At 42.6% G+C, this 24,834-nt stretch overlaps 1 protein-coding gene across 1 annotated transcript in view; it reads right to left on the bottom strand.

The window, feature by feature from the left end:
- The window catches only part of LOC144822283 (schlafen family member 13-like), a 102,105-nt gene that overhangs the window by 27,467 nt on the left and 49,804 nt on the right, over window positions 1–24,834 (bottom strand). Inside the window, exon 3 of the mRNA XM_078679612.1 lies at window positions 16,291–16,419. Coding sequence (XP_078535738.1) covers window positions 16,291–16,419 — 129 coding nt within the window. The remainder of the gene's footprint in view (window positions 1–16,290; window positions 16,420–24,834) is intronic.

Raw genomic sequence — 24,834 nt, forward strand, 5'->3', positions numbered from 1 at the left:
TCCGTACAGCTCCTTCTGAAAGGCTTTTAAGGCCAGGAACACTGTTTTTAGTTCCATGTAGTTGATGTGCTTGACCGCATCCTGTTGCGACCATAGCCCCCTCACCTTCAGCTTGTTCATGTGCGCACCCCACCCCAGCTGGGAGGCGTCCGTTGTGATGGTCACTTTTGGAGTTGGTTGTGTGAATGGTTTCCCCTGTGATATGTTTTCCTTGTTCCACCACGCTATTTCCTGATGCACTGCATGTGGGACAACCACTAGCTCTTCCCGACTCCCTGTTGCCCGTGACCATTGCTGCTGTATCCATTCCTGGAATTGTCTCATGTGGAGTCGAATATTTTGGACTAGGTGAATGCATGACACCATCATTCCCATCAGCTTGCTTACCGTCCACACTGTCAGAACTTGCCCCTTGAGGTAATGACGAGTTTCCTTCAGTATCGCCAATGTTCTCTTCCTGCTGGGGAACACTTTAGCCTGAATGGTGTCGATCTCCGCCCCTAATGAATGAATGAATGAAATAAGTTTTGTATTGCGCAAACTTTGCCCAGAGGCATCAAGGCGCATGGGATGGAAAGGCTGAAAGCAGTGCAGAGATCAAGGGGGAATCTATGGGTATGCTTTGCTGTATCTTTATTTGCTCTGATTCTGCTGACGATGTTTCCCAATGGATTGAGAAACCCAGTTGCATCAGTGTCAGTATGACCTGCTGGATGTGTTGTTTGCCTTGGCTGTACGAACTTGCCTTTACGAGCCAGTCATCGAGATAGGGATATACGTGTATTCCTTGCCATCGTAGGTGTGCTGCAACAGCTGCTAGGCATTTTGTAAACACCCTTGGTGCAAATTTGAGCTCGAATGCCAGTACTGTGAACTGGTAGTGACTTTGGTTGATCACAAACCTTAGTAGGCGTTTGTGTTTGTGGTTGATGGGGATATGTAAGTACGCATCCTTTATATCTATAGTTGCCATGTAATCCCCTTGTTGTATCTGTGATATTACCTCTTGTAGGGAAGTCATTTTAAATCTCTGAGTCCTTATGAATTTATTCAAGAACGTTAGATCTACGATAGGTCTTAGTGTTTCGTCCACCTTTGGTACGAGGAAGTAAGTTGAGTAAACCCCCTTGCTCCTTTGGTTGTGTGGTACTATCTCTATCGCCTCCTTGCTGAGTAGTTCTTCGCAAGAGCGAGAGTTCCTTTGCTGAGTGTGCCTTGCTTCTTGGTTTTCTGTTTGGAGGTTGTCTTTCTAGCTCTATACAGTATCCAAATTGTATGATGTTTAGTATCCATTTGTCTGTTGTGACCTTCCTCCACTCCTGGATCAAGTCTCTTATTCTGCCCCCGACTGGTGTTGTCTGTTCGAGGTACTGTTTGTCATGGAACGTCCAGTTGCTGCTTTTTTCTATGTCTTTTTGCCTACTCCGAGGTGTTGCTAGGGTGGGTGTTAGCTTCATGGTGAAGTCCCTTGGAGGAAGGCTCTTCGTGTCTGTCTTCATCCATTTGCGTGCCCCCGAAAGGACTGGCCCAGGGGCAGGTACTGCCAGTTCTGGTGCTGCTGTCCCTGTTGCTGCTGGCCTTGGTTGTTCCTTTGATAGCCTTGCTGGAATGTTTGGTGCGATGTGGTAGGCACATTGCCCCCCCTACCACCTGGTCTTCTTGTGGGTGTACCCCTTCTCATCCCTCTGAACTGCAGCGCTCCCATGGACCTTGCTGTCTCGTTGTCCTTCTTGAGCTGTGTTAACTTGTCGTCAACTGGTGTGCCAAACAGTTGCTCTCCGATAAAAGGTGTGTTCAGGATGTTGTTTCGCACCTCTGGCTTGAATCTAGAAATTCTGAGCCATGCATGTCTTTTCTCGGTCACTCCTATCATCATTAGTCTGCTGGACGTCTCTGCAGCATCCAAGGCCGATTTCAAACAAGTGTTCGCCATGCTTTTGCCCTCCTCTACCAGGTGAGCCGCTCTTTGTTGGTACTGGTCTGGTAGATGCTTTAGGAGTTGTCCCACTTCCTCCCAGTGCTGGTATGCGTGCCTGTTGATCAGGGCGCTGGAGTATGCGATGCGCCAATGGATTGCTGCATTTCTCTCCACCTTTCTCCCTGTGAGATCCATCCTTTTACTCTCCTTGTCTGGAGGTGTTCCAGCATTAGTGGGTACATGGTCTGTTTTCCTAGCTGTTGCTGTGATTATGGAATCTGCTGGTACTGACCCTTGGATGTATGCAGGGTCCTTTGAGGAATGCTTATACTTTTTTTTCATTCTTGGTGTCACAGCTTTGCATACTGCTGGTTCTTTAAAGGCATCTCTTTCTTGGTCCAGCACACTAGGGAGCATGGGCGGGAACTGGCTCCTAGTTTGTTGAGGCAGTAGAGTTTCCCGGAGAAAACATAACTTGGGCTTTGCCTCCTCCATCTTTACCCCATACGTTTGTGTAGCCTTTTGGACGACCATATTGTAGATCCGTATGTCGTCTGGCGGTGAAGGCCTCGAAGGGAATGTGTCTACCCCTTCTTCAGGCGTTTGAGATGATATCATTTCAAGTCTTGTGCCTCCGAGGACGTTGAGTCCCGGTAGGACTGCTGATCCTCGTCGCCTTCGCCCTCTAAATAATACAGGGCTTCTTCCTCCTGTTCCACGACTGGTTCAGGCGTTTTTTGGAGGTTCGGCGTCCTTGTTGTCTCGTTCGTCTTCAAGAGCACGTTTCGGCGGGATGGTGTATTGGCTCATCTTTTCGTGGCAATCCCTTTTCCACTGCAGGATGGTCACCATTTCGGCCTCTAGCCTCCTCTCCTTCCTTTCCATCTCGGCAGCATGTTCGGCATTGAGCGTTGGAGCGCTTCGCTTCGAGGCCGTTGACGTTGAAGTAGATGTTGGCCCTTCTTTTCTCGGTGCCGAGGTGTCCTTTTCGAGGGCAACCTTCGACGACCTAGACTTTCCATGGGCTTTCGCCGTCTGGGAGTACTTTTCGAAGGATCCACTGGGCTGATTATCCTTGGTTGCTGTTGCCTTAGTTGAGTGTTTCGGCGGTAATGCTCCCTTTGAGGACTTTGCTTCACTCCTGCGAGTGTCACTCGGGGCTTTAGCTTCACCCTTTCGAGTGTCGCTCGAGTATCTAGGGGGTCACCGACTCCCTTACCTGATTCGATGTCTTCTTTTGGAACTCGATGACCGGGCAGTCCTCTGGTCCTTCAGCGATGTTATCCTCCTCTCCACTGGAGAGGCCCAAGTCTCGGAGCGATAGAGATGGCCCCTGCCCCTGTTATGTTATGTTAATTTCGATTTATATAGCGCCAAATCACCGACAGGTCTCTTAGCGCTTGCTTTGGAAACCCGTCCTGGCTTTCCCTGCGAGATAACCCCTACTGGGCATCCCCAAGGTGAAGACCAGGCATCCCATCACAGTGGGGCCGGAGTGGAGATTAAGCAAGCTATTGCCCAGAGTTGCAGAGTGTGAACCCATGATTCGAGTAGGCACGAGGCGAGAATTATCGAGTCCGTGGACATTTTGAGCTCAAGACCCGGCCGCGTCGGGAATTGAACCCTGGTCCCGGGTCTGACCTCTGCATCAGGGTCTGCCTCCTCTAACCAGTGAGCCACACTTCTCCACTCTGTATGGTGTGGTTCACCCTTCTCTGCCTCTCTCTTACTCTGAGGGTCATGGTTGTGAATGCCGAGCACGCGTTGCAGTCCTCGCTGTTGTGGTCGAGCGACAGGCAGAGGTTGCAGACTGGATGCTGGTCCTTCTGGGCATATTTGTGGTGGCAATTGGTGCAAAACTTGAAAGGTGTTTTGTCCATCCCAGCGCTCAGGGTGCCCCCTGCGAGCACATTCTCCGTTTAACTGTGAGATCTCGGCCGAAAACCTTCTCCCTCGTCATCCCGGTTACCTGACCTGTAGTAAGGTGTTGCTGAAACCTTGATTTCCGTCGATTTTCTTCTCTATTCTTTGATTCCTCTTCCAAAAGTCTGGAACTCCTTTGGTAATGATCCAGACCCAACGGCGGAAAAAAAGAATCTGAAGATGTCGACCTAAGGTGGGAGCTTCCGGAGAAAGCACGTCGAAGTCAAGAAGGACACCAAATGGAAGTATGTCGAAGCCCATCTGGGCCACGAAAAAAAAAAATAGAGACTACAATTCTGGACAACAACTAGATGGCGGAGTATAGTGAGCCCACATCCCCTTGATACCCTACATGAAAAAACCATTGTGGAAAGGGTATGTACCTTATATCGATGTTGACATCACGATAAATCCTCCATTTTACAATATATTCATTAAGTGTGCCAATATGCAAACCACTCCTGATCCCATAGGGAGAGCTGATATTAAAATTCTAAAAATAAAAGGAATGCATACAGATATGTTTGCAATTTTAAATCCAATTGTTTAAACGTTTTGATTCCATTTCAATGATTGCCGAGATGATGTATACCTTTTAAAGTAATACTTTGTCCCGATCAGATGTATCAAAGGCTGGCCTGTTATCCCAGTGCGCAATGGATTTCTGCAAATTGTCCAATGACGTGTAAATGGACGTTCTACGCTGCTTGTAGGAGTTTGAGCGGTCCCCAGTTACGGTGAACCTAAATATAGTAAATCAATAGTATTAAAAAAAAAACATTAATATTCGTACAGATCTTTGCTTTACGCAAGCTAATAGTATCGCATACCTGATAACTGTCCAACGTGGGGTACCGCGGTGGGTAAGAATTCCGGCAAAGTAAAAGGACTCCTGTTTACAAAAAGCCCTTTATGTACCCAGGGTGAGTGGATAATAGGACACACCTGGGTTTAAACCGTTGCGTACAGCGCGTCATGATTAACAAAGCACTGTGCGCCCTTACGTTTTGCCCGCATTAGAATTACCGTAATCCTGCTCATTTATGCGGCTACCATAAACTCTCTATTTGCAGGAAATATACATTCGCACACCAGCATTGGGGTAAATCAAATGCTGCACATCTGTGTATTGTTCTATAATCGAACATTTAAAGTCATAGAGTACCGAATGTCATAATTCTTTATCTTGTTTTATTTTATTGTATTGTTTAAATATAAATCATTGGGAACCGTATGTTGCAAATCTTTTTCTTGTTTAGTTCTCCATGGTGTTAGAATGGTAGGAAACATTGTGTATATATAGAGAGAAGAGGATACTCATTTCTCTATGGTCAACGGCAAACACCTATATCTACAGACCCATGTTGTACATAAAGCTAAATAGGTGAACTAGCCGGACAGTCTATCCTATTTAATTTCCTGTGGTTGTAAATCAGTGGGATTACCGTCAAAAAGCAGAAACGTCCCAATTGAAAAATGGATATCTGAAAGTATATCCAAGTTCGGTATTGCTACTGAGGGTATATAACTATAGACAGCATGCCCAAAAAATATAGGCGGGAAAGGCAAAGATATCACAGGACATGGGGGACAAAAGTTCATTAGGTGTGTATCAGGCTAAAACAATATCTGGGGCAAATCACAACACAGAATGATTCAGGCTATAAACATATATAGGGCATATAGTAACACATGTATGGTAAAACTCTTGTATCAATGAAATTTTTATTTTCAAAAAACAATTCGCACAATCAATATAATTCATGTACACAATTTTAAAAAAACAAATTAAAAAACATGTTCAATTTGAGCAATTATTACTCATGTTAAAAACATTTTTGGCTTCTATACAACATAATTAAAAAATGAAAAGAATCACAAAGGTCGACACGGCGTTTCGTTTTTTTTCTTTGAACACCTTCTTTAGGACTGATTCTAGACAGTTAAGAAACACAGAATTACCATCCATTGTCACATTGCTACATCATAATACAACCCTATCTCTGATTTGCATTATACATATAATCATAGTTGCATTTACTTTTTTTCTTTTTACATCTTGCCCAGACATGTTGGCCCATCATTTTTTACGTTTAAAGACTGTTATTTACATGGTATCGTATCATCGACATCTATTCACTTATCTTACATTACACCACCCTTCAACTTTGTTTGCCTTTCCCTTGGAATGTAATATTCCACTGCTGTTCATTTACTTATGAAAACTTACTCTAACGTCAGCCTACCTTGTTCCAGAAAAGTAAAAGTGGCTCTGCTGGAGGGTACTGACTATCCAAGAAGGAAAGAGTCACCATCTGCCGTAATCAATTAACAGGTGTGATACATCTAAATAAAAGATATTTTATTTTTAATTTTATTTTTGCTGTAGTAATACCTGGTTGTTAGTAATTCCCAGATAGGTTTTGCCATCGTTCCCTACCTCTTTCAGTTGGGTATTGGACCAATGTTCATGACAAAGCCAACTATATTGATAGGCGGGCTTCAGGCCGTGTGTCTGGACCTAGGGACATAGATTTTACCCTTAGTGTTTATAATTACATAGATTATCCTTCATCTATTATTACAGATGTAAGTGACCATATACCTGTTGGTCTGTACTATTCTTGTTGGATATTGCTGCCAGGAGGAGCCACCGTAATGATTGTCAATGAGGCGGTTCTCTACCTGCAAAAAACAATTAATCACTCACTTGTTCAGTATTCGATGTATACTACAATCAACTTCGCTTTCATCACATCCCTTACGTCAAGTGATATGTTGCACGCTGCTCTTCAATCAGACAGAAGAGGATCAAGATAACAGCGTTGTTTGAATCTCTATTATTCTGGTAAGGGATGTGATGAAAGCGAAGTTGATTGTAGTATACATCGAATACTGAACAAGTGAGTGATTAATTGTTTTTTGCAGGTAGAGAACCGCCTCATTGACAATCATTACGGTGGCTCCTCCTGGCAGCAATATCCAACAAGAATAGTACAGACCAACAGGTATATGGTCACTTACATCTGTAATAATAGATGAAGGATAATCTATGTAATTATAAACACTAAGGGTAAAATCTATGTCCCTAGGTCCAGACACACGGCCTGAAGCCCGCCTATCAATATAGTTGGCTTTGTCATGAACATTGGTCCAATACCCAACTGAAAGAGGTAGGGAACGATGGCAAAACCTATCTGGGAATTACTAACAACCAGGTATTACTACAGCAAAAATAAAATTTAAAATAAAATATCTTTTATTTAGATGTATCACACCTGTTAATTGATTACGGCAGATGGTGACTCTTTCCTTCTTGGATAGTCAGTACCCTCCAGCAGAGCCACTTTTACTTTTCTGGAACAAGGTAGGCTGACGTTAGAGTAAGTTTTCATAAGTAAATGAACAGCAGTGGAATATTACATTCCAAGGGAAAGGCAAACAAAGTTGAAGGGTGGTGTAATGTAAGATAAGTGAATAGATGTCGATGATACGATACCATGTAAATAACAGTCTTTAAATGTAAAAAATGATGGGCCAACATGTCTGGGCAAGATGTAAAAAGAAAAAAAGTAAATGCAACTATGATTATATGTATAATGCAAATCAGAGATAGGGTTGTATTATGATGTAGCAATGTGACAATGGATGGTAATTCTGTGTTTCTTAACTGTCTAGAATCAGTCCTGAAGAAGGTGTTCAAAGAAAAAAACCGAAACGCCGCGTCGACCTTTGTGATTCTTTTCATTTTTTAATTATGTTGTATAGAAGCCAAAAATGTTTTTAACATGAGTAATAATTGCTCAAATTGAACATGTTTTTTAATTTGTTTTTTTTAAATTGTGTACATGAATTATATTGATTGTGCGAATTGTTTTTTGAAAATAAAAATTTCATTGATACAAGAGTTTTACCATACATGTGTTACTATATGCCCTATATATGTTTATAGCCTGAATCATTCTGTGTTGTGATTTGCCCCAGATATTGTTTTAGCCTGATACACACCTAATGAACTTTTGTCCCCCATGTCCTGTGATATCTTTGCCTTTCCCGCCTATATTTTTTGGGCATGCTGTCTATAGTTATATACCCTCAGTAGCAATACCGAACTTGGATATACTTTCAGATATCCATTTTTCAATTGGGACGTTTCTGCTTTTTGACGGTAATCTCTTCCCCCCAGTCCCTTACAAGTCTGTGTGGGGTCCTCCTCTCTTTGTTCATGTAAATCAGTGGGAACCATCGTGTATGTGGGGAATACTAGTATCTTAGTGATGAAATAGCTAAGGACACATGCAATACTTGTGACCAAATAGGAGAGCTGGCCGGACAGCTGACCCGTGTGGCGATGTGAATGCATATGTAAGATGAACCTACTTAAAGCCTAATATGTCACCCCACTGCTGCCAAAATAATGTATGAATTGGAAACACGACTGAAATTTTACAGGTTATGTTCCCTGCAGGCCCTATATTATAACATCTGAAAGAAATCTTAATAAAATCTTAATGAAATAACTCTCTGGTGCTATGCAATATTGCTCACAGTATCATAAAAATCTATACCATACAGGCCAATTTGGGTGAGGTCTCAATATCATTAATTAATCAAACGTGTCCTCTCCTCTTTGGTATTCAGGCCTGTTCTAGCGGTATTAAGGACAGATATGAACCATTGTTCTCTAAATTTACGTTTTTGTGGTCATATCCCCACCTCGTTTGCTGCCTGTAATTCTTTCTAAAATAAACCATGTCATTGTGTCATCGGTATGGTTTAATGAAATGAAATGCTCTACTAGGGGGGCATTGAGCTTTTTGTTTTTAATTGCAGATTTATGCTCAGTCGAACGGGTCCTGAATTCGCGACCCGTTTCAGCGACATAACCCAGGCCACATGGGCATTTCAATAAATAAATTACATTTTTGCTCCTGCAGTTGTTAAGGTCTCTAGGTGTAAAGGTTTGCTTATTAAATGTGAAGCTTTTTCCTACAGCACATTGGTCACAACAACTACAGGACCCGCATCTATAGTTGCCTGTAGCTTGCTCACCCATTAAGTTAAGTTGTCTGCTATTTTCTGGTTCTTGATATGTATGAACTAAATTGTTCCGCAGATTTTCATTACGTTTAAATGCGAAAATGGGGCGTTCTAATTTGGTGGGTTCATTGTTATTTAAAAGAGACCAGTTGGAGTTAATGATATTCTTAATGTTGTTGCTGATGCTGGAAAATGGACTCACGAAGACAACTTTATGTTTCGTGTTCTTACTGCAATTGGAGTTGGTATTTTCCAGCATGCTTTCCCTGTTGTAAAATCTTGCTCTCTTAAATGAGTGATTAATCAACTTTTTGGGATACCCTCTTTCCTTGAGTTTGAGTTTCAGCACCTCGGAATGTTTATAAAAGTCATCTAACGTGGAGCAGTTTCTTTGGAGCCGAAGAAACTGCCCAAAGGGAATGTTGTCCTTTTGTGATCTCGGGTGGTGGCTGGAATAGTGAAGGAGAGTGTTTTTATCAGTTGGTTTGGATTAAAGTTCCACAAACAACTTACCCCCTTCATGCTTAATATTTAAATCTAGAAAGCTCACCAAATTGTTACTATGATATTCAGTTTATTTTAACTTAATATCTTCCAGATTAAACCAGGATAAGAATTCTTGTAATTCCTCATCTGATCCTGACCAAATAAACCAAATATCGTCAATGAACCTGTGCCAATGTGACACATTTTCATAAAATGGTGCAGCCTCATTAAATATATGTCCCAATTCAAAGAAACCAACATAAGCACATGCCAAACTTGGGGCACAGGTTGCGCCCATGCTGGTCCCCTTGCATTGTCGGTATAAAGTATTCTTGAATAAAAACAGGTTTTCTTTCAAAACCAGGGATGTGCACTCAATAATAAACTCAGCGCTAGCACCCCTGGTTACACCAACATCCTCCAGGATCCGCTTAATCACAGCGATGGTGTCATCCTGGGGGATGTTGGTGTAAAGAGCCTCAATATCCAAGGTAACCATGATCTGGGAATTGGGATCAAAATCCAATCCTTCCACTATATTGATCATATGGGAGGAATCCCTTACATAGGACTGTTGTGCCTGTATAACCGGTCGGAGAAAGCTATCTATATATTTACTTAAAGGTTCCAAGGGTGACCCAATACAGCTAACATTAGGACGTAATGGAGGGTCCATTTCGCTTTTGTGGAATTTGGGGAGTCCATATATAGCTGGAATTTTAGACTCCTGTTGTAATAAAAACCTATACTCACTATCTGCTATTATATCATTTTCTTTCGCTGTTGTAATAAGTTTTGGTATATTATCCTTGAGGGTTATCCAATTTCTCATTGGGACCTTCATGTAATGACCAGGAACTTGGAGCAGATTAAGAACTCTTCTCTCATAATCTGGCATGTCAAAAATGACAACGCCTCCCCCTTTATCTGCGGGTTTGATCGTAATTTGCAGATATTTTTTTAAGGACAAGATTGCCTCTCTCTGATGTTTATTCATGTTGTTGTTAATAGGTGGAGGATTATCCCAAATGTTTCTTAAAATAAGCCATGGCAACCATAATGGTCAAAACAGCTGTGTCTAATAAAGGCTGAAGCTGTGGCATAACCAAAGATGGCGAGCTAAACTGCTAGAAAATTATTATTCCGCAACACGAAGATTGCAACATTACACAACTTGCCACTGACGGCGGTACCTGAATGAATTAAATAGCCATGCCCCAAGGAGGCAGGAGCTGTGGCTGAAATAAACTCCAGTTAAGGTAACTCTGGTACTACAAAAATACGGAAACTATAAAAATGTGCAGTTGTGGTGCGAGTGAAAGTAGTTACCTTGTGAGTAAACGCAACGCCTTCACAAACCCTCCGAACAACCAGGCTTGTGGAGTGTATTTGCGGGTCTCCTAATGGCGCTGGTGCTTTCTTAAACTCAAGAGCGATGTGTGCTGTCTCTGATGGCACAACCTGGAGGCGAGAGCAGCGTCTGTGGTCTCGGGGGCGCCCCTGCACATGGGAGCTGCCCTGCATTGCTGTGAGCTTCAAGCCCTCCCGCCTACGGGAGCGCTCGACTTCAAGCTACCAACATGTTGCTATGAAAATGCCTAGTATGGACAGCAGGATATCGGACGAAAAGGGCAGAGCTAACCTGGCAGGAGTGTGGTCAGTGGTGGACCAGGAAGGATAAGCTGCAGAGGGGACCTAATGTTAAAGTCAGAGGGGATACAGTCAAAATAGGCCAGAACAAACTACTGGGATTGTAAACAAAAAAACAACAAAAAAAGTCATTTGTTCGGGATTAGAGATTAAAAGCGAATCTCTGGCCTGGTGGAAAAAAGGTAACTCCCACAGCGCACGAGCTGACCATCGTGTGTGCACACGCTAGTCCGGGTGGGCGGGGCTAAAAGCAAACAGAGCTGTAACAAGGAGGGATTAAAAAGCCTCCTTCACAATAGGAAGGCAGCGTTTAGCATAAACGATGACGCAAGCCAATGGAAAGAAGGGGCTTCAAGTCCCCTTCGGAAATCGTATTGATTACAAAAAGCCCTTGTAGAGCGAGGAGCGCGCATTGCGAGCTAGGTCTGCGAGACCTAAACAGCGTTAGAAGTGAAAATAGGCAGTGATTTGGGAACAAAGAATTGGAAATCATATTGGAATACCCCCATAAGGGATCCAGGAACATTAGATTCAAATTCTTGCAATTCAGTGTTTTGCACACAACCTAACGTCCCACAAACTGAACAGCACTGAGGGAATCGAACATACAAGGTGTCCTAGGTGGGACTAGTAGATACAGACTTCATTCATATGGTCTGAAATTCTCACACTATAGTTTGTTGATCAGGGTCTCAACCTATATGGAAAGAAAATTAAAACCAACCTCATCAGCCTAGAGGTATGCTTACTGTGTCACTACCCCTGTAAAAGCCAAAAAATGTAACAATACACTTTTAGACCTTTCACTGTTATTGGTTAAGACTGCCATTGTGATTCACTGGCATTGGCTCTCAGCTAAAGGCCGAGATAGGTTGTTAAGTAGGGGAAAGCTGAGAGCATGGGGATGCAGGGTGAAGAGAGATGAGACATATGCAGGCACCCTATAGCAAATCTTTGGAAGGAAATATAAACATGCTTGAAGAACCAAGTGATTTAGTTTCCATATAGGGGTGTCCAATGAAAAGGGACTCCATGCATGGTGGAAAGCGCTGAAACTGATGCAGCCACTGAGGTAACCAGAGAGGAGCCCCTTGATGAAACAAGAGGATAAAAATGATTCGAGAACAGCAAATAAGCGAATCCTTTTGTAAATAAATAGCTGAACTGGGAATCCAAGTGTTATTGAGATTGCGGTTTATAACTTATGGTTATTGTTTTCATACACATGTGAAAAAGCTGAAAATGGAGTTTGAAAAAGCTGTTGAGAAAACAGAGAGCGGGATTATAGAATTTGAGTGAACTCAAATATGTCTAACAGTAATGCTGCAGTTAAACTTGCTATTTTGTTTGCTTGATAACCTGACAAAATAATAATCAATTAAAAAATAGAGGGTACATCGATCAATACATAAAATTAAATTACCTTTTGCAAGTGTGCAGTTAAACTTTGTTGGAAAACAGTGCAATCCACTAGCCTATAAATCTTCAACCACATGTGCAGAAGATACCATTACAAGAAAGGCATTGTTTTAGACCACATTTATCATTAATTTTAAAGGGATGGGAAGTTTTTTTATTTTATAACCAAAATACTTTTTCTTAAACTATCTATGAAATGTTACATTGCTAACTGTAAACCACGGGCGTGTGACATTGGATTTTCTACCTACACTAATTGCAAGGTTGTGAAACAACAAATAAACTAGCTTTAAGCCATATCCCCCCAATCAAACAGCTAAGAACTGTTTACTCCTGAATTGGATGAGAAATATTTGGAAAAGCTTGAATATAAAATATTGTTCTACCAAGATATTTTGAAATCCTTTAATAAGTCCATATATTCTTGGGGAATGTCGAACTAACCCTTCTTCGGAAATTCAGGAGCCAAGCTGCCAAGATTTGAGACTATGATGAATGCGGTTCCACCCCACACTTGAGGGATTGACTAGTCTGTTAGGTAGTTATAGATATGGGCATTCTTTCCCGGAAAACATTTTGTGGGGCATTTCATTTCCCTTTCACCTTATATCTGATGACTTTCAAGGAAGAAAAGGGTTAGAAAGGAGTTTGTGAATGCCTCAAAACTCACAAGGTGGTGGGCACTCACAAACTCCCAAAGCAAATCATGGCTGAGCCTCTTACTTGAGGCTCTTCCTGAAGGTGTGCAGAGTGGTGGAACGTCTTATGTTGAGGGGGAGCTCGTTCTAGGGTTTTGCCGCGATGTAGGAGGAGGCTCTTCCGCCGCAGCGTTTTGGCGTGGCCGGCGGAGCAAAGGTTTCTCTTGGGTACGTGGAAGGAGACTCTTTTGTTGAGGTATTGGGGTCCGATGTTGTGGAGGGATTTGTAGGAGTGAGTGAGTAGCTTGAAGGGTACTCCCCTATCGACAGGTAGCCACTGGAGGTCTCATAGGTGCTGGGTGATGTGTTCATGCCGAGGATGAGTCTGGCAGTGGTGTTCTGGATGGTCTGGAGTTTCCAGAGCAGGGATTTGTTGATTCCGGCGTAGAGGGCATTTCCGTATTCCAGTCTGCTTGTTATGAGTTTGTGGGTGACAGTCTTTCTGGATTCTGGAGGGGGATCCACTTGAAGGTCTTGCAAAGGATGCGGAGGATACCCACCACTTTGTTATTTGGAAGATGTGCTATTCGCACCCTACACCACCCAATCTCAATGACTAAGATACGAGCCTGGCCACAGATGGTTCCCGGGAGAAAAATAAGTGTGCAGTGGTCTGGGCTGTCTGTGTGGCTACTCTGAACATCTGCCATCTGCACAGTGGTTCCGCCAGCTGGGAGTTGCAGTGTCTCCTTCAGTGCAGCTATTACCTGGGTAGTTGCTGTTGCTCGGATGTTTGCAACGCCTTCTACCAGAGGAATACAAGCATGGAAGAGTGATGGGAGCCGAAGGTCCATCTGTGCATCGGTGTTCTCTGATCGGGTAGTGGTCCCAACAGAAACAAAACAATAACAAGACTCAGTTCTCCACATAGGGGTCTCATTTAATCCCGGGCAAGGGAAGGCTAGCAGGTAAAAAAAATGTAACACTGAAATACCAAAAGAGGGCACTGAAGAATTTACAGTGGACACTTGAAAATGAACATCAAAACTTAACTGCATACGGTTGAAATGCAGAAGCTATCATTTTCATTTCTTTAATGTAGTTTTGTCGTACAGCTCAGGCATATTTCTCACAGAAACTATTAAAAGTATGCTTAAGATGCAAAATTGAACACTATAACTTTGCAAGGGTCAAGCTGCTCGCAAAGAAAAGCTACGTGTAAAAAAATCATCCCGCCTAATTATTATGACGAGAGTGAAATATGTTCCAATGCAAGCAAATAATGTTGGCCTCTGGGCACCCCATTACAAAGATGTGATGCGGATGCAGTGAGCCAGTCACAACCCTGAGCCCCGGTGCCACAGCAGCTGCTTCATAATGATTGGTATGTCTCTGCTTAATGGTCTTCAGGCTGCGTCTTTTCATCCGTCTTCTCCTTCTCCAGACATCTTTTCTCTCATCTTCTTCTGCGCTTTCACCTTCTCTCCTCCTATACTTGTGCACTCTTTCCATTTCCTCACTCTTCTTTATTCCCTTCCTTCTTTTTTTACTTCTTCGTCTCTAGTCCTTGTTCTCCGTTACCTCCCTCTTTGCTGTCCCTCACTTCTAACTAATCATCTTACCAGTCGCCATCCCACCAGTCTCACACTGCCTGTCCTCTTCCTCCCTTTCGCTCTTGCATCCACATCATGACTTCCTTAATCTATTCCCTACCTTTTCTTCTCTTGCCATTTCATCTGGGTGTCTTCTCTTTTCCTTTGCATCCTGTGTTTTGATCTCTATGTCCTTCTGTTGTAAATGAATCTAGGATACTAGTGTAATTTTCCCGATTCATGACCTTATATAGGTATAAATTACCCAATCCTTATATAGGCATAGAAATCATTACCATACTTGGACTGAGCCTATGCAGCCCAAATACGGCATGGTTACTTCCACTAAGTTCCAAGAATCAATAACGATTTCTTAGAAATATCCGCCTTCAGCAGCTAGGGACTTCCCCTCGCCTGAATATTAATTTATCTAGCAAATCATGGAGTTTGCAAAGAACTGAGTCTTTGAGTGACGTTATTAAGTCCAATCATACGTCAAACTCGGCACCTTCAAAGTATAAATATGTCTACATTTCCCCAGACAAACACATGGTGGTTTGGAGCAGATTGACTAACTACTTGCCCGACGCCCTGCAGCAGCGAGTGCCAAAGGAAGCCGACCCTCCAGCTGACGCACTGAGAGACGCTGTCTTTTCTCTTGCCGAGAAATCCAGCTCCAGTGTTTCCAGGCTACCCTTGCGGGTTGCTGGGAAATCGAGTCCTGAGAGAGAGATACAAGACCTCCTTCATTCTAAAACCAAGGTACGGAGCTGTTAAGACCCTTAGAGAATTCTTGGATAGATCCTTGGCAGAGAAATACTAAACTTAAGCTACTCCTCACTTACTTCTTCCCTTGTACTAGACTTAGGTTAGGTACACCGGGGTAGGCGTATTTTAGAAGCACCAGTTGAGTACTTTTAGTCATTATTTTATTACTGTATGTATTTTAAATGTTTTAAGACAACTTATGGCTTAGAAACCATATCATGCTTTTACAGTACTACTTTATAATACTTTTCATATTATATGCCCTGTACTTTATAACCAGTATTACGATTGTAGCAGTACATTTCTTTTGCTTGAGAAAGAAGACTGTCTCTCTATTTTCTCAGCACCTCTGGTGAAACGAAGCATGCACGATTGACTGAGTAAAATAGTTATCTATTGTTTCCGTGACTCTAGAGATTGATTTCTTATTCTTGGGAAACAAAGTTGTCATGCTTATACGGTTGTCAGAAACTAATCCCTTCTTGTTTATTCGAGAAAGTTTCTAGTGACCTCTGAGCTTGCTGGCACTCACAATTAAGTTTAATATATACAATAGAGACCTAGTCGACCTCAGTCCTACATCTAATCTATAGTATATTTTATTCCAATGCTCAGAGACTATTGGGAATATAGGAACTACACTACACTTCTTCTTGATGAGCCCCCTGTACACAGCAGAGGAGGCAAAGTGGGAAACTCCTGCAAACTATGTGAACGTCAATCATGAACTTACCAAAATTATGCTTTTGTAGCACATACTTCGAAAACCCTAGTTTAATACTCACGGGAATCATAAAAAATAATAGATTTTCATACACTTCCCTACATAATCTTATTTTGTTAAAGCATGACCTACCTCTAAACATATATTCTTGAATTTCCGCCAAGTCCTCTAAACCTTTTTTTGTATACACTGGTCGAGCCATTGGAGGTGCACCAGAAATACTTAGTGCAGTGTTGAAATGATCAGCCAAACTTGGACTACCTGGTGGATAAAAAAAGGAATTATTTCCACATCATTTATCAAACTTTATGCTACAGGTACTCTAAAATACCACTTGGAAAACATATCAACTTATCTGCTTATTACTTGAGAAGGTTGAGAGACTACAAGCAAGAAAAGTTATTATAATGGTCCTGGGCCACACAACAAAACACTGGTAGGAACCTGCTGTCATTTAAGTTTTGGTTTCTCAGAATATTCAGTTTTCAGAACAAAATAGACAAGTGATAAAAGTAGTCAGTCCTCTTACTGGATGTTTAGAAATTGACCCACAACGTGCCACATTTTGGCAATGCATCTTTAATTACACACAAACCTTTTCCGTGTTGTTCCATATTTTAGACCACCACAATGTAATTAACAGCACCTCCTAAAAGATCCACCCCGGTTTGCATGGGAATCAGACGGACAACCAGAACATGAGATCTATTTACTTGCCATGGATCCTAGTGAACATGGTTTATTTTCTTCAATATCAGACAACAAGTTTCTTAATGGATTTCCAGAATACTGGGTCATTTCTATGGTTGAAGATGTATTTCTAAAAAACGTATGTCTTATAATAACCACCCTACATGCAACACTGTGCCTGACTTCTGACAGCCCCTCCAACATGGCAGACTACCATAGATGGGGCCCAGTCTCAAACGGGTCAAGTCCTTTTGATTGAATATATAGTTTAAAAGCAATTCCCTTCTTTTGGGTGCAGACTGATGAATTTGTTGTCGTTAACCAAATTGTGGCCTATAACTCAACTTCAATTTATATATTAGTTTCTGCAGACCATTTCACCGTATCATTGTCTTGAGTGTGGGCTGCACAATAACCATCAGATAAAGAACAAGGTGATGGAAGGAATGCTTGAAATCTCAGCAATTGGCGATTGGTCAGGCCACATTCCATTTCAATGTATTTTCGACTACTTTTCCACTCTAGACACTTCAAAGAGTTTGATTTCTCTGAACAGAAGATAAATGCCCCGACATGCAGGGAATTTTCTCCTTCCCTCTTGAAGACATTTAACATTTTACCTCTCCAGGCATGGCGTGAAACAAGTGATGGAAGTCATGTCTTCAAGAGCAGGGGATATCTGTTACTGCGTCTTGGCAGCCGCTTGGTAGACAGGGCACCAGGTCTTAGGTTACCATCAGGGGAGCTAAGGTTGGCTCTGCAAGTGTAAATGTGGTGCTTCCACCGATTCTACATAGAGAGGGAGAATCAAGCGTTCAACAGGGCAGGTGCACTGCCAATTTGAAGTGCTGCTCCTGTTCCTGTTCCACCAAACTCCAAATGAGGGCCATAATCCCCTATGAAATAATTAAACTTGAAGGAGACTCTGGTGCTCAAAAGAAGAAAATACATGTTTTTGGAAGGTACAATCAGTGAAATTCAGATGTGAATAATTTAGTTTGTAACCTGATTGTGTCCTACCCCAGGAGGTAGCTCTCTCTAGTAGCAGGACCAAATCAACGTTTGGACGTGGAGCCATTTGAACAAAGCTCTGGGTTTTATTGAGAAGCTCAACCTCAGAATATCTGACATGAGTATTTCAATCAAGCCCACCATCTGCCACACACTGATCTCTTTGTGAAAAGCATTTTCGATAAACAAAATAGAGAGTGACATTTGCCTGCACCCCACTACCCTCACTTTCCAGAAATATTATAATCTGCTTAACAGCAAGGAGCATGCAAACAAAAACAACATGTGTAAGCCAATGTACCCATTATATGAAATGTGATGTTCTAGTTGTGAAGCTGTAAATGCATTGTGATACACTTACACTGTAATACAAATGTGGTGAAGAAAGATTCTTCGAATAGACCGTATGTACTTTTTGAAAGTGATTAGACAAAGGAGTGAGTCCAGAACTTTTACCAACAGTAAGTAATATTTATTGTTTAGTTAATTAAAACCATAACAATTTAGAACAGGTAGCAAAAACGAATAAGAACAATATTGTGACAAAAGGTTAAAAGGAAAGATTTAAACATACTATCATTTTGTATCTTCCCGGGGTTTCTTAAAAAGACAAATTCAGTGTTAATAAAAGTTCAGTGCAGTAAGTTAGTCCACATTTTTTCGTGCTTCCGACCCGTTTAGCACAACTTTGTGAATGCTTTAAGAAATTTAATCAGCCTGCCATTCAGTGGAGGGTCTGAGGGGTTTAGGCACGCCATTATTGCAGCTCTGCAGGATCGAATACCTCTTTCATTGAAGCATGTTTTTAGAAGGATTATTCGTTCCGCCTGCAGTTTTTTACAAGCGCAGATTACGTGGATGAAATCTTCTTTTTGAAAATTGCACAGCCGACATGATTTAGGGCCTGTGTGCAGCCAAGAGGGTTGGTAGGCCAAGGATGGTAAGGATCCAAAGCGTAATGTCATAAGTTGCTTTTTTACGTTGATTGAAAATGTTCCGCTCAAATATGCCGCCGGTGCAAGGGACTTATAGTGGTTCATCACCATCCAGGCATGCGACCTTAGTCTAAAAAGGTTTTTATCCAGAAGTGATGAATGGGTTTTTGAAACTTTGTTTACCACTTGTTTGAAAGATTGGTACGGCAAGTTTTTATTCCATAGTTCCGTTGTGCATTTAATAGACAGTGATTTGCAGAAATATAGAACAGCAATATGCCTTTTAGTCCTTTCAGGGACTTCCCAAGCTCGCAGCTTTCTCCATAGGAGGTGGCGATCCACACTGTCAAAGGCTGCCTTTAGGTCTATAAAGCAGAGGTAGAGGTGTAGTTTCCTCTGTTTAAGCTTGTTTGCGATTAGTGATAGACCTAATATGTTCGTCGTCGTCCGTAAGCCTTGTCTGAAGCCCGTCTGGTTGACCGGGATGAGATTAAGGTTGTCAGACCATGCCTTGAGATCTTCCAGCACCCGGGATGCGTAGTATTTAGCCTCTACATCTAGCAGGGCTATCAGCCTGTAGTGAGCTGGGTTTACTCTGTCTCCTCCTTTAAATATGGGGGTCAGAATCGAGCCTTGCCAGTTCACTGGTATTATATTTAGATTCTCTATCTCTTGATATAATTCAGAGAGTTGATTACCCCAAAACGAAATATCATGTTTGAAGATCGCTTGGGGGATTCCGTTGGGGCCTGGCGCACCATCGTTCCTGCCTTTCTTAATTAAGCGTCTGACTCCTTCACTTGAGGGGGACGAGTAACTTGTTCCTAGTGTCGGGGAGGCATTTCCCTCCGTTGGATTTGTATCGGCTTATGGTTGCTCCTTTTCTTGTGGAGTTGCAGCGTCATCTGGTCTGGTAGTATCTGTGGACCCGTTGGGCTTGCCATTTCCCACAACTGCGTCATAGATGTTTCCCACGATTGTTTCTCGATGGATTGAGTCCGTAAATCTCATGGATAGAAATTCCACCCACTCGGATTCTTGTATGTTTGATGATAGGCATCTTGCTGGTCGGTTCAAGCTATTTATGATTATCCAAAACTGTTTTGAGTTGGATTTCTTTGAGGTACAGAGGAGTTCAGCCCAGAATTTGTCCTTGATCTTTCTTTTTTCTTCCCAGAGGTCTTTTTTGTGATATTTTCTGAGCAGCCTTGCCCTTTCCCATGCGGCTGTGTCAGGAGCTGTTCTTTTTAGCATCCTTATGGATTTTTTGAGTTTACGTTTCAGGGTTCGCAGCCCTGCCGATGATGTTTTTCCCGGGTCGTTTATTTGGCTGTGATTGTTTGTATGCGTTTGTACAGACGACATTAATTTTGTTAAATCCACTGAGAAGTTTTCCCATGCATGAATTTTGTTATGGGCCCGGCATTGCTAGTGATTAACTTCTTTTTTATTTGTAACTGTAAAGTTTCAATTGTATCGTTGGACCATTTTAGGCATTTTAGGTCAACCGTATGTATGTTGCCTTCAACCGTTGCGTTTACCTGGTGTTTGGTTATTTTTAGCCTAAAATGTATCAGCTGGTATGAATGGTCGCTCCTGGTTGTGAACTCTATCGAGAAGTGGGCGAGGCATGGGATCAGTGATACTGAGATTGCTGTGTAGTCCAGTCGAGATCTTGTCTTCCCCCCATGGAATGTAAACTTAGGGGGGAAATCGTCTGGCGTTCTACCATTTATCACTCTTAACCCAAGAAACTCTAGGACATTTACCAATCCCTGGCCTGCAAGGTCCACTTTTGGCCTCGTTGGCTGGTATTGGCGAGGAACGGACCAGCATATGTTGTCCGATGCTCGAGATTCGTCCTCGTCCGAGGTGTGAATTAGGTTTGAATTAAAGTCCCCTGTGAGTATCAGATCCCACAAGGGAAAGGTGCTCCGGATGTTTATAATAGTTGCAATTAGTTGTTTATTGTGGGCCAGTTTTTTCCTGGCCGTAGGATGTGCGTATGTGTTAATCAAGAGGACGGTTTTTGTTCTGCTAGCAGGCCCCGATGTAATTTTGATAAGTTGAATGTTTGGTCCTACTGAGGCCATTTGTTCACTATCAATTTTTAACTCTGTAGATATGTAGACTGCCAGGCCTCCTTTTGGCCGCCCAAAGGTTTTGGTTTTGGTGGCTGGTACTATGTAGTGATGTATTTTGCCAAAGGGAGAGCTTCGAATGCCCAAGTTTCTTGCAGAGCTATTATGTCATAGTTCCCCCATTTTTTTGGGTGCAATCCATTCTCCAGCCACCTGCGATGTTCCACGAGAGCATCTGTATGTTACTTGGGTCTTGAGTTGATAGATTGTTTACCGTTGGTCAATGGCGTGAGGTCGAGTTTAGGACTCCTGGCAACCAACCCCAGTTGTCCTTAGCACCTTCCATTCCGTTTACCAGGTCGCTCTGTGGCACCCTTTTCTGTATTGAAGACAGACTGCCTCCAATTGGTCCTTTGAGCAATGTTTGAGTGTTCGGCGTAGCGTCTATTCGCCTTTGACCGTTTCTGTTGCTGGGGTTAAGAATGTTATTCAAAGGGCCAGGATAGTGTGGTGAAACTGGTTTTAGGAGTTTAATTCCCCAAGCTTCAAATTGTACTTAGAAGCCATGATGAGCTGAGCGTCTTCCTCACTCTGCCAGGTTGTCAGTGTTTGCTCCTTACTTTTTTGATTTACCATTCCTATAAATTCTACTGCCAGTAGATTCGCTGAGGTTAAGTGTTTTGGCGCCGGAATTTTTGCTGTAAGTTTCAATATATTCCCCCTGTTCAGTATGTCCTGTCGACCTTTTGAGTCATATTCTGGGATTAGCACTAACTGCGTTCTGTTGGAGCATTACAATGGACAGGCTGTTGCGATAAGTCGTCTTCCTTGTTTCCAACTTTGATTTGTTTTCGGTCGTCTGTGATTTCAACTTTTATGTTGACCTGTTGGGTCTTGAAATCCTCTGCGATGAGATCGACCAAGAGATCATCCACCCGGCATCCTGAACTATAGATGGTTTTTGCTTCCAGGGCCGTGTTCCTTCGAGTTGTATCGCCATCCTGTTTTAATTGCGATATCCTTTGGTTATGCTCCATTCCATTGGTTTCTCCAAGACTGAACATTTGGAGTTTTGGGGTGGCCTTTTTCTGGCCATCTATCGTGCTATCGCCACCTTTTTGGTTCCCAGTTTTTGAATTACCTTGATTGTCAAGGACCTTTCTTATTTCTCGCCATCCATCTGCACAATCTTTTTTGGTGTTATGGCCCGTCTCTGTTATAAGTTGCGCTTGATTATTTGCCGCTTTATTTCCTGGGCCTGTTTCCACAAGACAATTGTGGGCTGTTGTAATGCTGGACGAAGTTCCTTGTTGCTCTTGTTTCAGACCGTTGCCCACTTTTGTTCTGTGGGTTTTTCAAATAATTGGTCTTCATTGTTTGTTGGAATCTGGCTTCAGTGGCTTTTTTAATTGGCCCATGTTTGTTTATCCTTTTCTGCCAGTTCTGAGCTAATGGAACTGGCAGAGAGATCGTCTGTTGAACTAACTGAGGCTATTGTTGTGTTACCTGTCTTTAGTTGGTAGAACATTGAGTAGGTCTTTATTGTGTGCTGCTCTGTAGGGAGGGACATTTTGTTGCGTGCTTTCCTGTTGTGTTTGTTTTGTTTACGTGATAGTTTTCTATCTTTATTGCTTATTCTCTCCTGCTTGTCTGTTTTATCGCCCTCGCAAGGCTCTGGGTTTAGGAGAACTTGGTTGTTTTCTGTTATAAGGTTTGTTGGTTCATTTTCATTTTTTTCTACACACACCCAGGGAAGATTTATTTATTTGGATTATCTGTTCAAGGAGTGTGGGAAGCAGGCTTAGTTTGTCGATTATTGGGCTGCATGCACACTGGACAGAATATTTTGCCTGGGCTCTTGAAATGAGATTGTTTATGTTCTCCAGTTTGGTGTTGATCCCAGCTATTTGTATTGCTATGATGTTCATAAGGTCTATTTGGATATCCATCTTGTCATTTTGCATATTGAATGCAGTTATTATTGTCCGTAGTGTGTTCAATAAGGATTTGGATGTCTCCGTGAAAACGCTTTGACTACTGGCTGTCGCTCTTTGTTGGTACTGCGGTTTTGATTCCTGGGTCTGTTTTGGGTCTTGATCTTGGTCAAGCTGACTGATTTTTTCATCGCCCTCCCTGCCGGAGTTGTTGTTGGTATTTCTTGGCGTGGTTTTAGTTCCCTGAAAGGATTTGTTTAAAAGTTGTTTTTAGGATTAGCTTGGAACTTCCTGCCCGTTTGGGCTATTACTTCGAAGGGAGTTGTTTGCATGGTGTTTTTGGTTGTAGGTGACATTCTTTCAGTTGGCCGGGCATTGTCTATTCCTTCTTGGTCTTCTTGGTCGAACTGGTGGACCAGGGCGGCTGTCTGGAGCCGTATTAGTCTTGCGTTGTTTGTTACTGGCTTCGGGGTAAAAGATGTAAGGTCCCCTTGAGCCGTTTTGAGAATTGTTGTTGGCGAGTAGGATTTTTCCCTGAAGCTTGTTGCCCTTTGCTCGGGGGTTGATGCGCCTACTGTCTGATTCTGCTGGTCCGTTTGGTTCATTTGCTCTGAATTGTCTTCAGTAGTGTTGTATGGAGTACCCTCATTTTTGTTCCCGTCTATTTGTACGGGATCCGAGCTCAGGCTTAAGACCTCTTTGTGCGCCATACCTGCAGTAGTGCAGTTGATCAACTCCTCCATTTCTGCCAGGGTCAGACTGGTCAAGCCGTACTTTTCCTCGTTCTGACTTGGTTTTCGTAAAAGCCACTGTTTGATGGAGCCATCTGATTTTTGACCCACTACGTTTTGTACCCTGTTTTTTTCGTTCCTGGGCGGAGAAAGAGTCTGGGGAGCCAGAGGAGTCTTAAGGCCTGGACTCTCCGCTGTTGTAGAGTAAATGGCTGCACCAAGGTCTTTAAGCAATAGCAGTCTTTCGCCCAGCGCTAGCTTTCTTTTGGCGCCTTCCGTTGCGTTTCTAAACATTGTTGTTATCGGTGTTATTAGAGGGCTTTTTTGCTTGGTGGCACAGCCTTCTGCTTCTGATTTCGCACCTTTTTTTTTCTTTCTTGCTCTGCTTGTCACTCTTGGTTTTCTGAGTTTTCTGAGTTGGGGCCTGTCTAACTCTCCCCGATCTCATTTCCCTAAAAATCCCGCCTTCGTAAGACCAGCAGCTAGCCCGTGCAGGGGTCTGGGGACTGGGGACTGGGGTCTGGCGTGGGCTTTCTTCTCCTTTTACCTTTGTCCTTAGCACCTTCCATTCCGTTTACCAGGTCGCTCTGTGGCACCCTTTTCTGTATTGAAGACAGACTGCCTCCAATTGGTCCTTTGAGCAATGTTTGAGTGTTCGGCGTAGCGTCTATTCGCCTTTGACCGTTTCTGTTGCTGGGGTTAAGAATGTTATTCAAAGGGCCAGGATAGTGTGGTGAAACTGGTTTTAGGAGTTTAATTCCCCAAGCTTCAAATTGTACCTTAGAAGCCATGATGAGCTGAGCGTCTTCCTCACTCTGCCAGGTTGTCAGTGTTTGCTCCTTACTTTTTTGATTTACCATTCCTATAAATTCTACTGCCAGTAGATTCGCTGAGGTTAAGTGTTTTGGCGCCGGAATTTTTGCTGTAAGTTTCAATATATTCCCCCTGTTCAGTATGTCCTGTCGACCTTTTGAGTCATATTCTGGGATTAGCAATAATTGCGTTCTGTTGGGAGCATTACAATGGACAGGCTGTTGCGATAAGTCGTCTTCCTTGTTTCCAACTTTGATTTGTTTTCGGTCGTCTGTGATTTCAACTTTTATGTTGACCTGTTGGGTCTTGAAATCCTCTGCGATGAGATCGACCAAGAGATCATCCACCCGGCATCCTGAACTATAGATGGTTTCTGCTTCCAGGGCCGTGTTCCTTCGAGTTGTATCGCCATCCTGTTCCAATTGCGATATCCTTTGGTTATGCTCCATTCCATTGGTTTCTCCAAGACTGAACATTTGGA

The sequence above is a fragment of the Lissotriton helveticus genome, chromosome 3_1 (genome assembly GCF_964261635.1).
Source record: "Lissotriton helveticus chromosome 3_1, aLisHel1.1, whole genome shotgun sequence".
Lineage (NCBI taxonomy): Eukaryota > Metazoa > Chordata > Amphibia > Caudata > Salamandridae > Lissotriton > Lissotriton helveticus.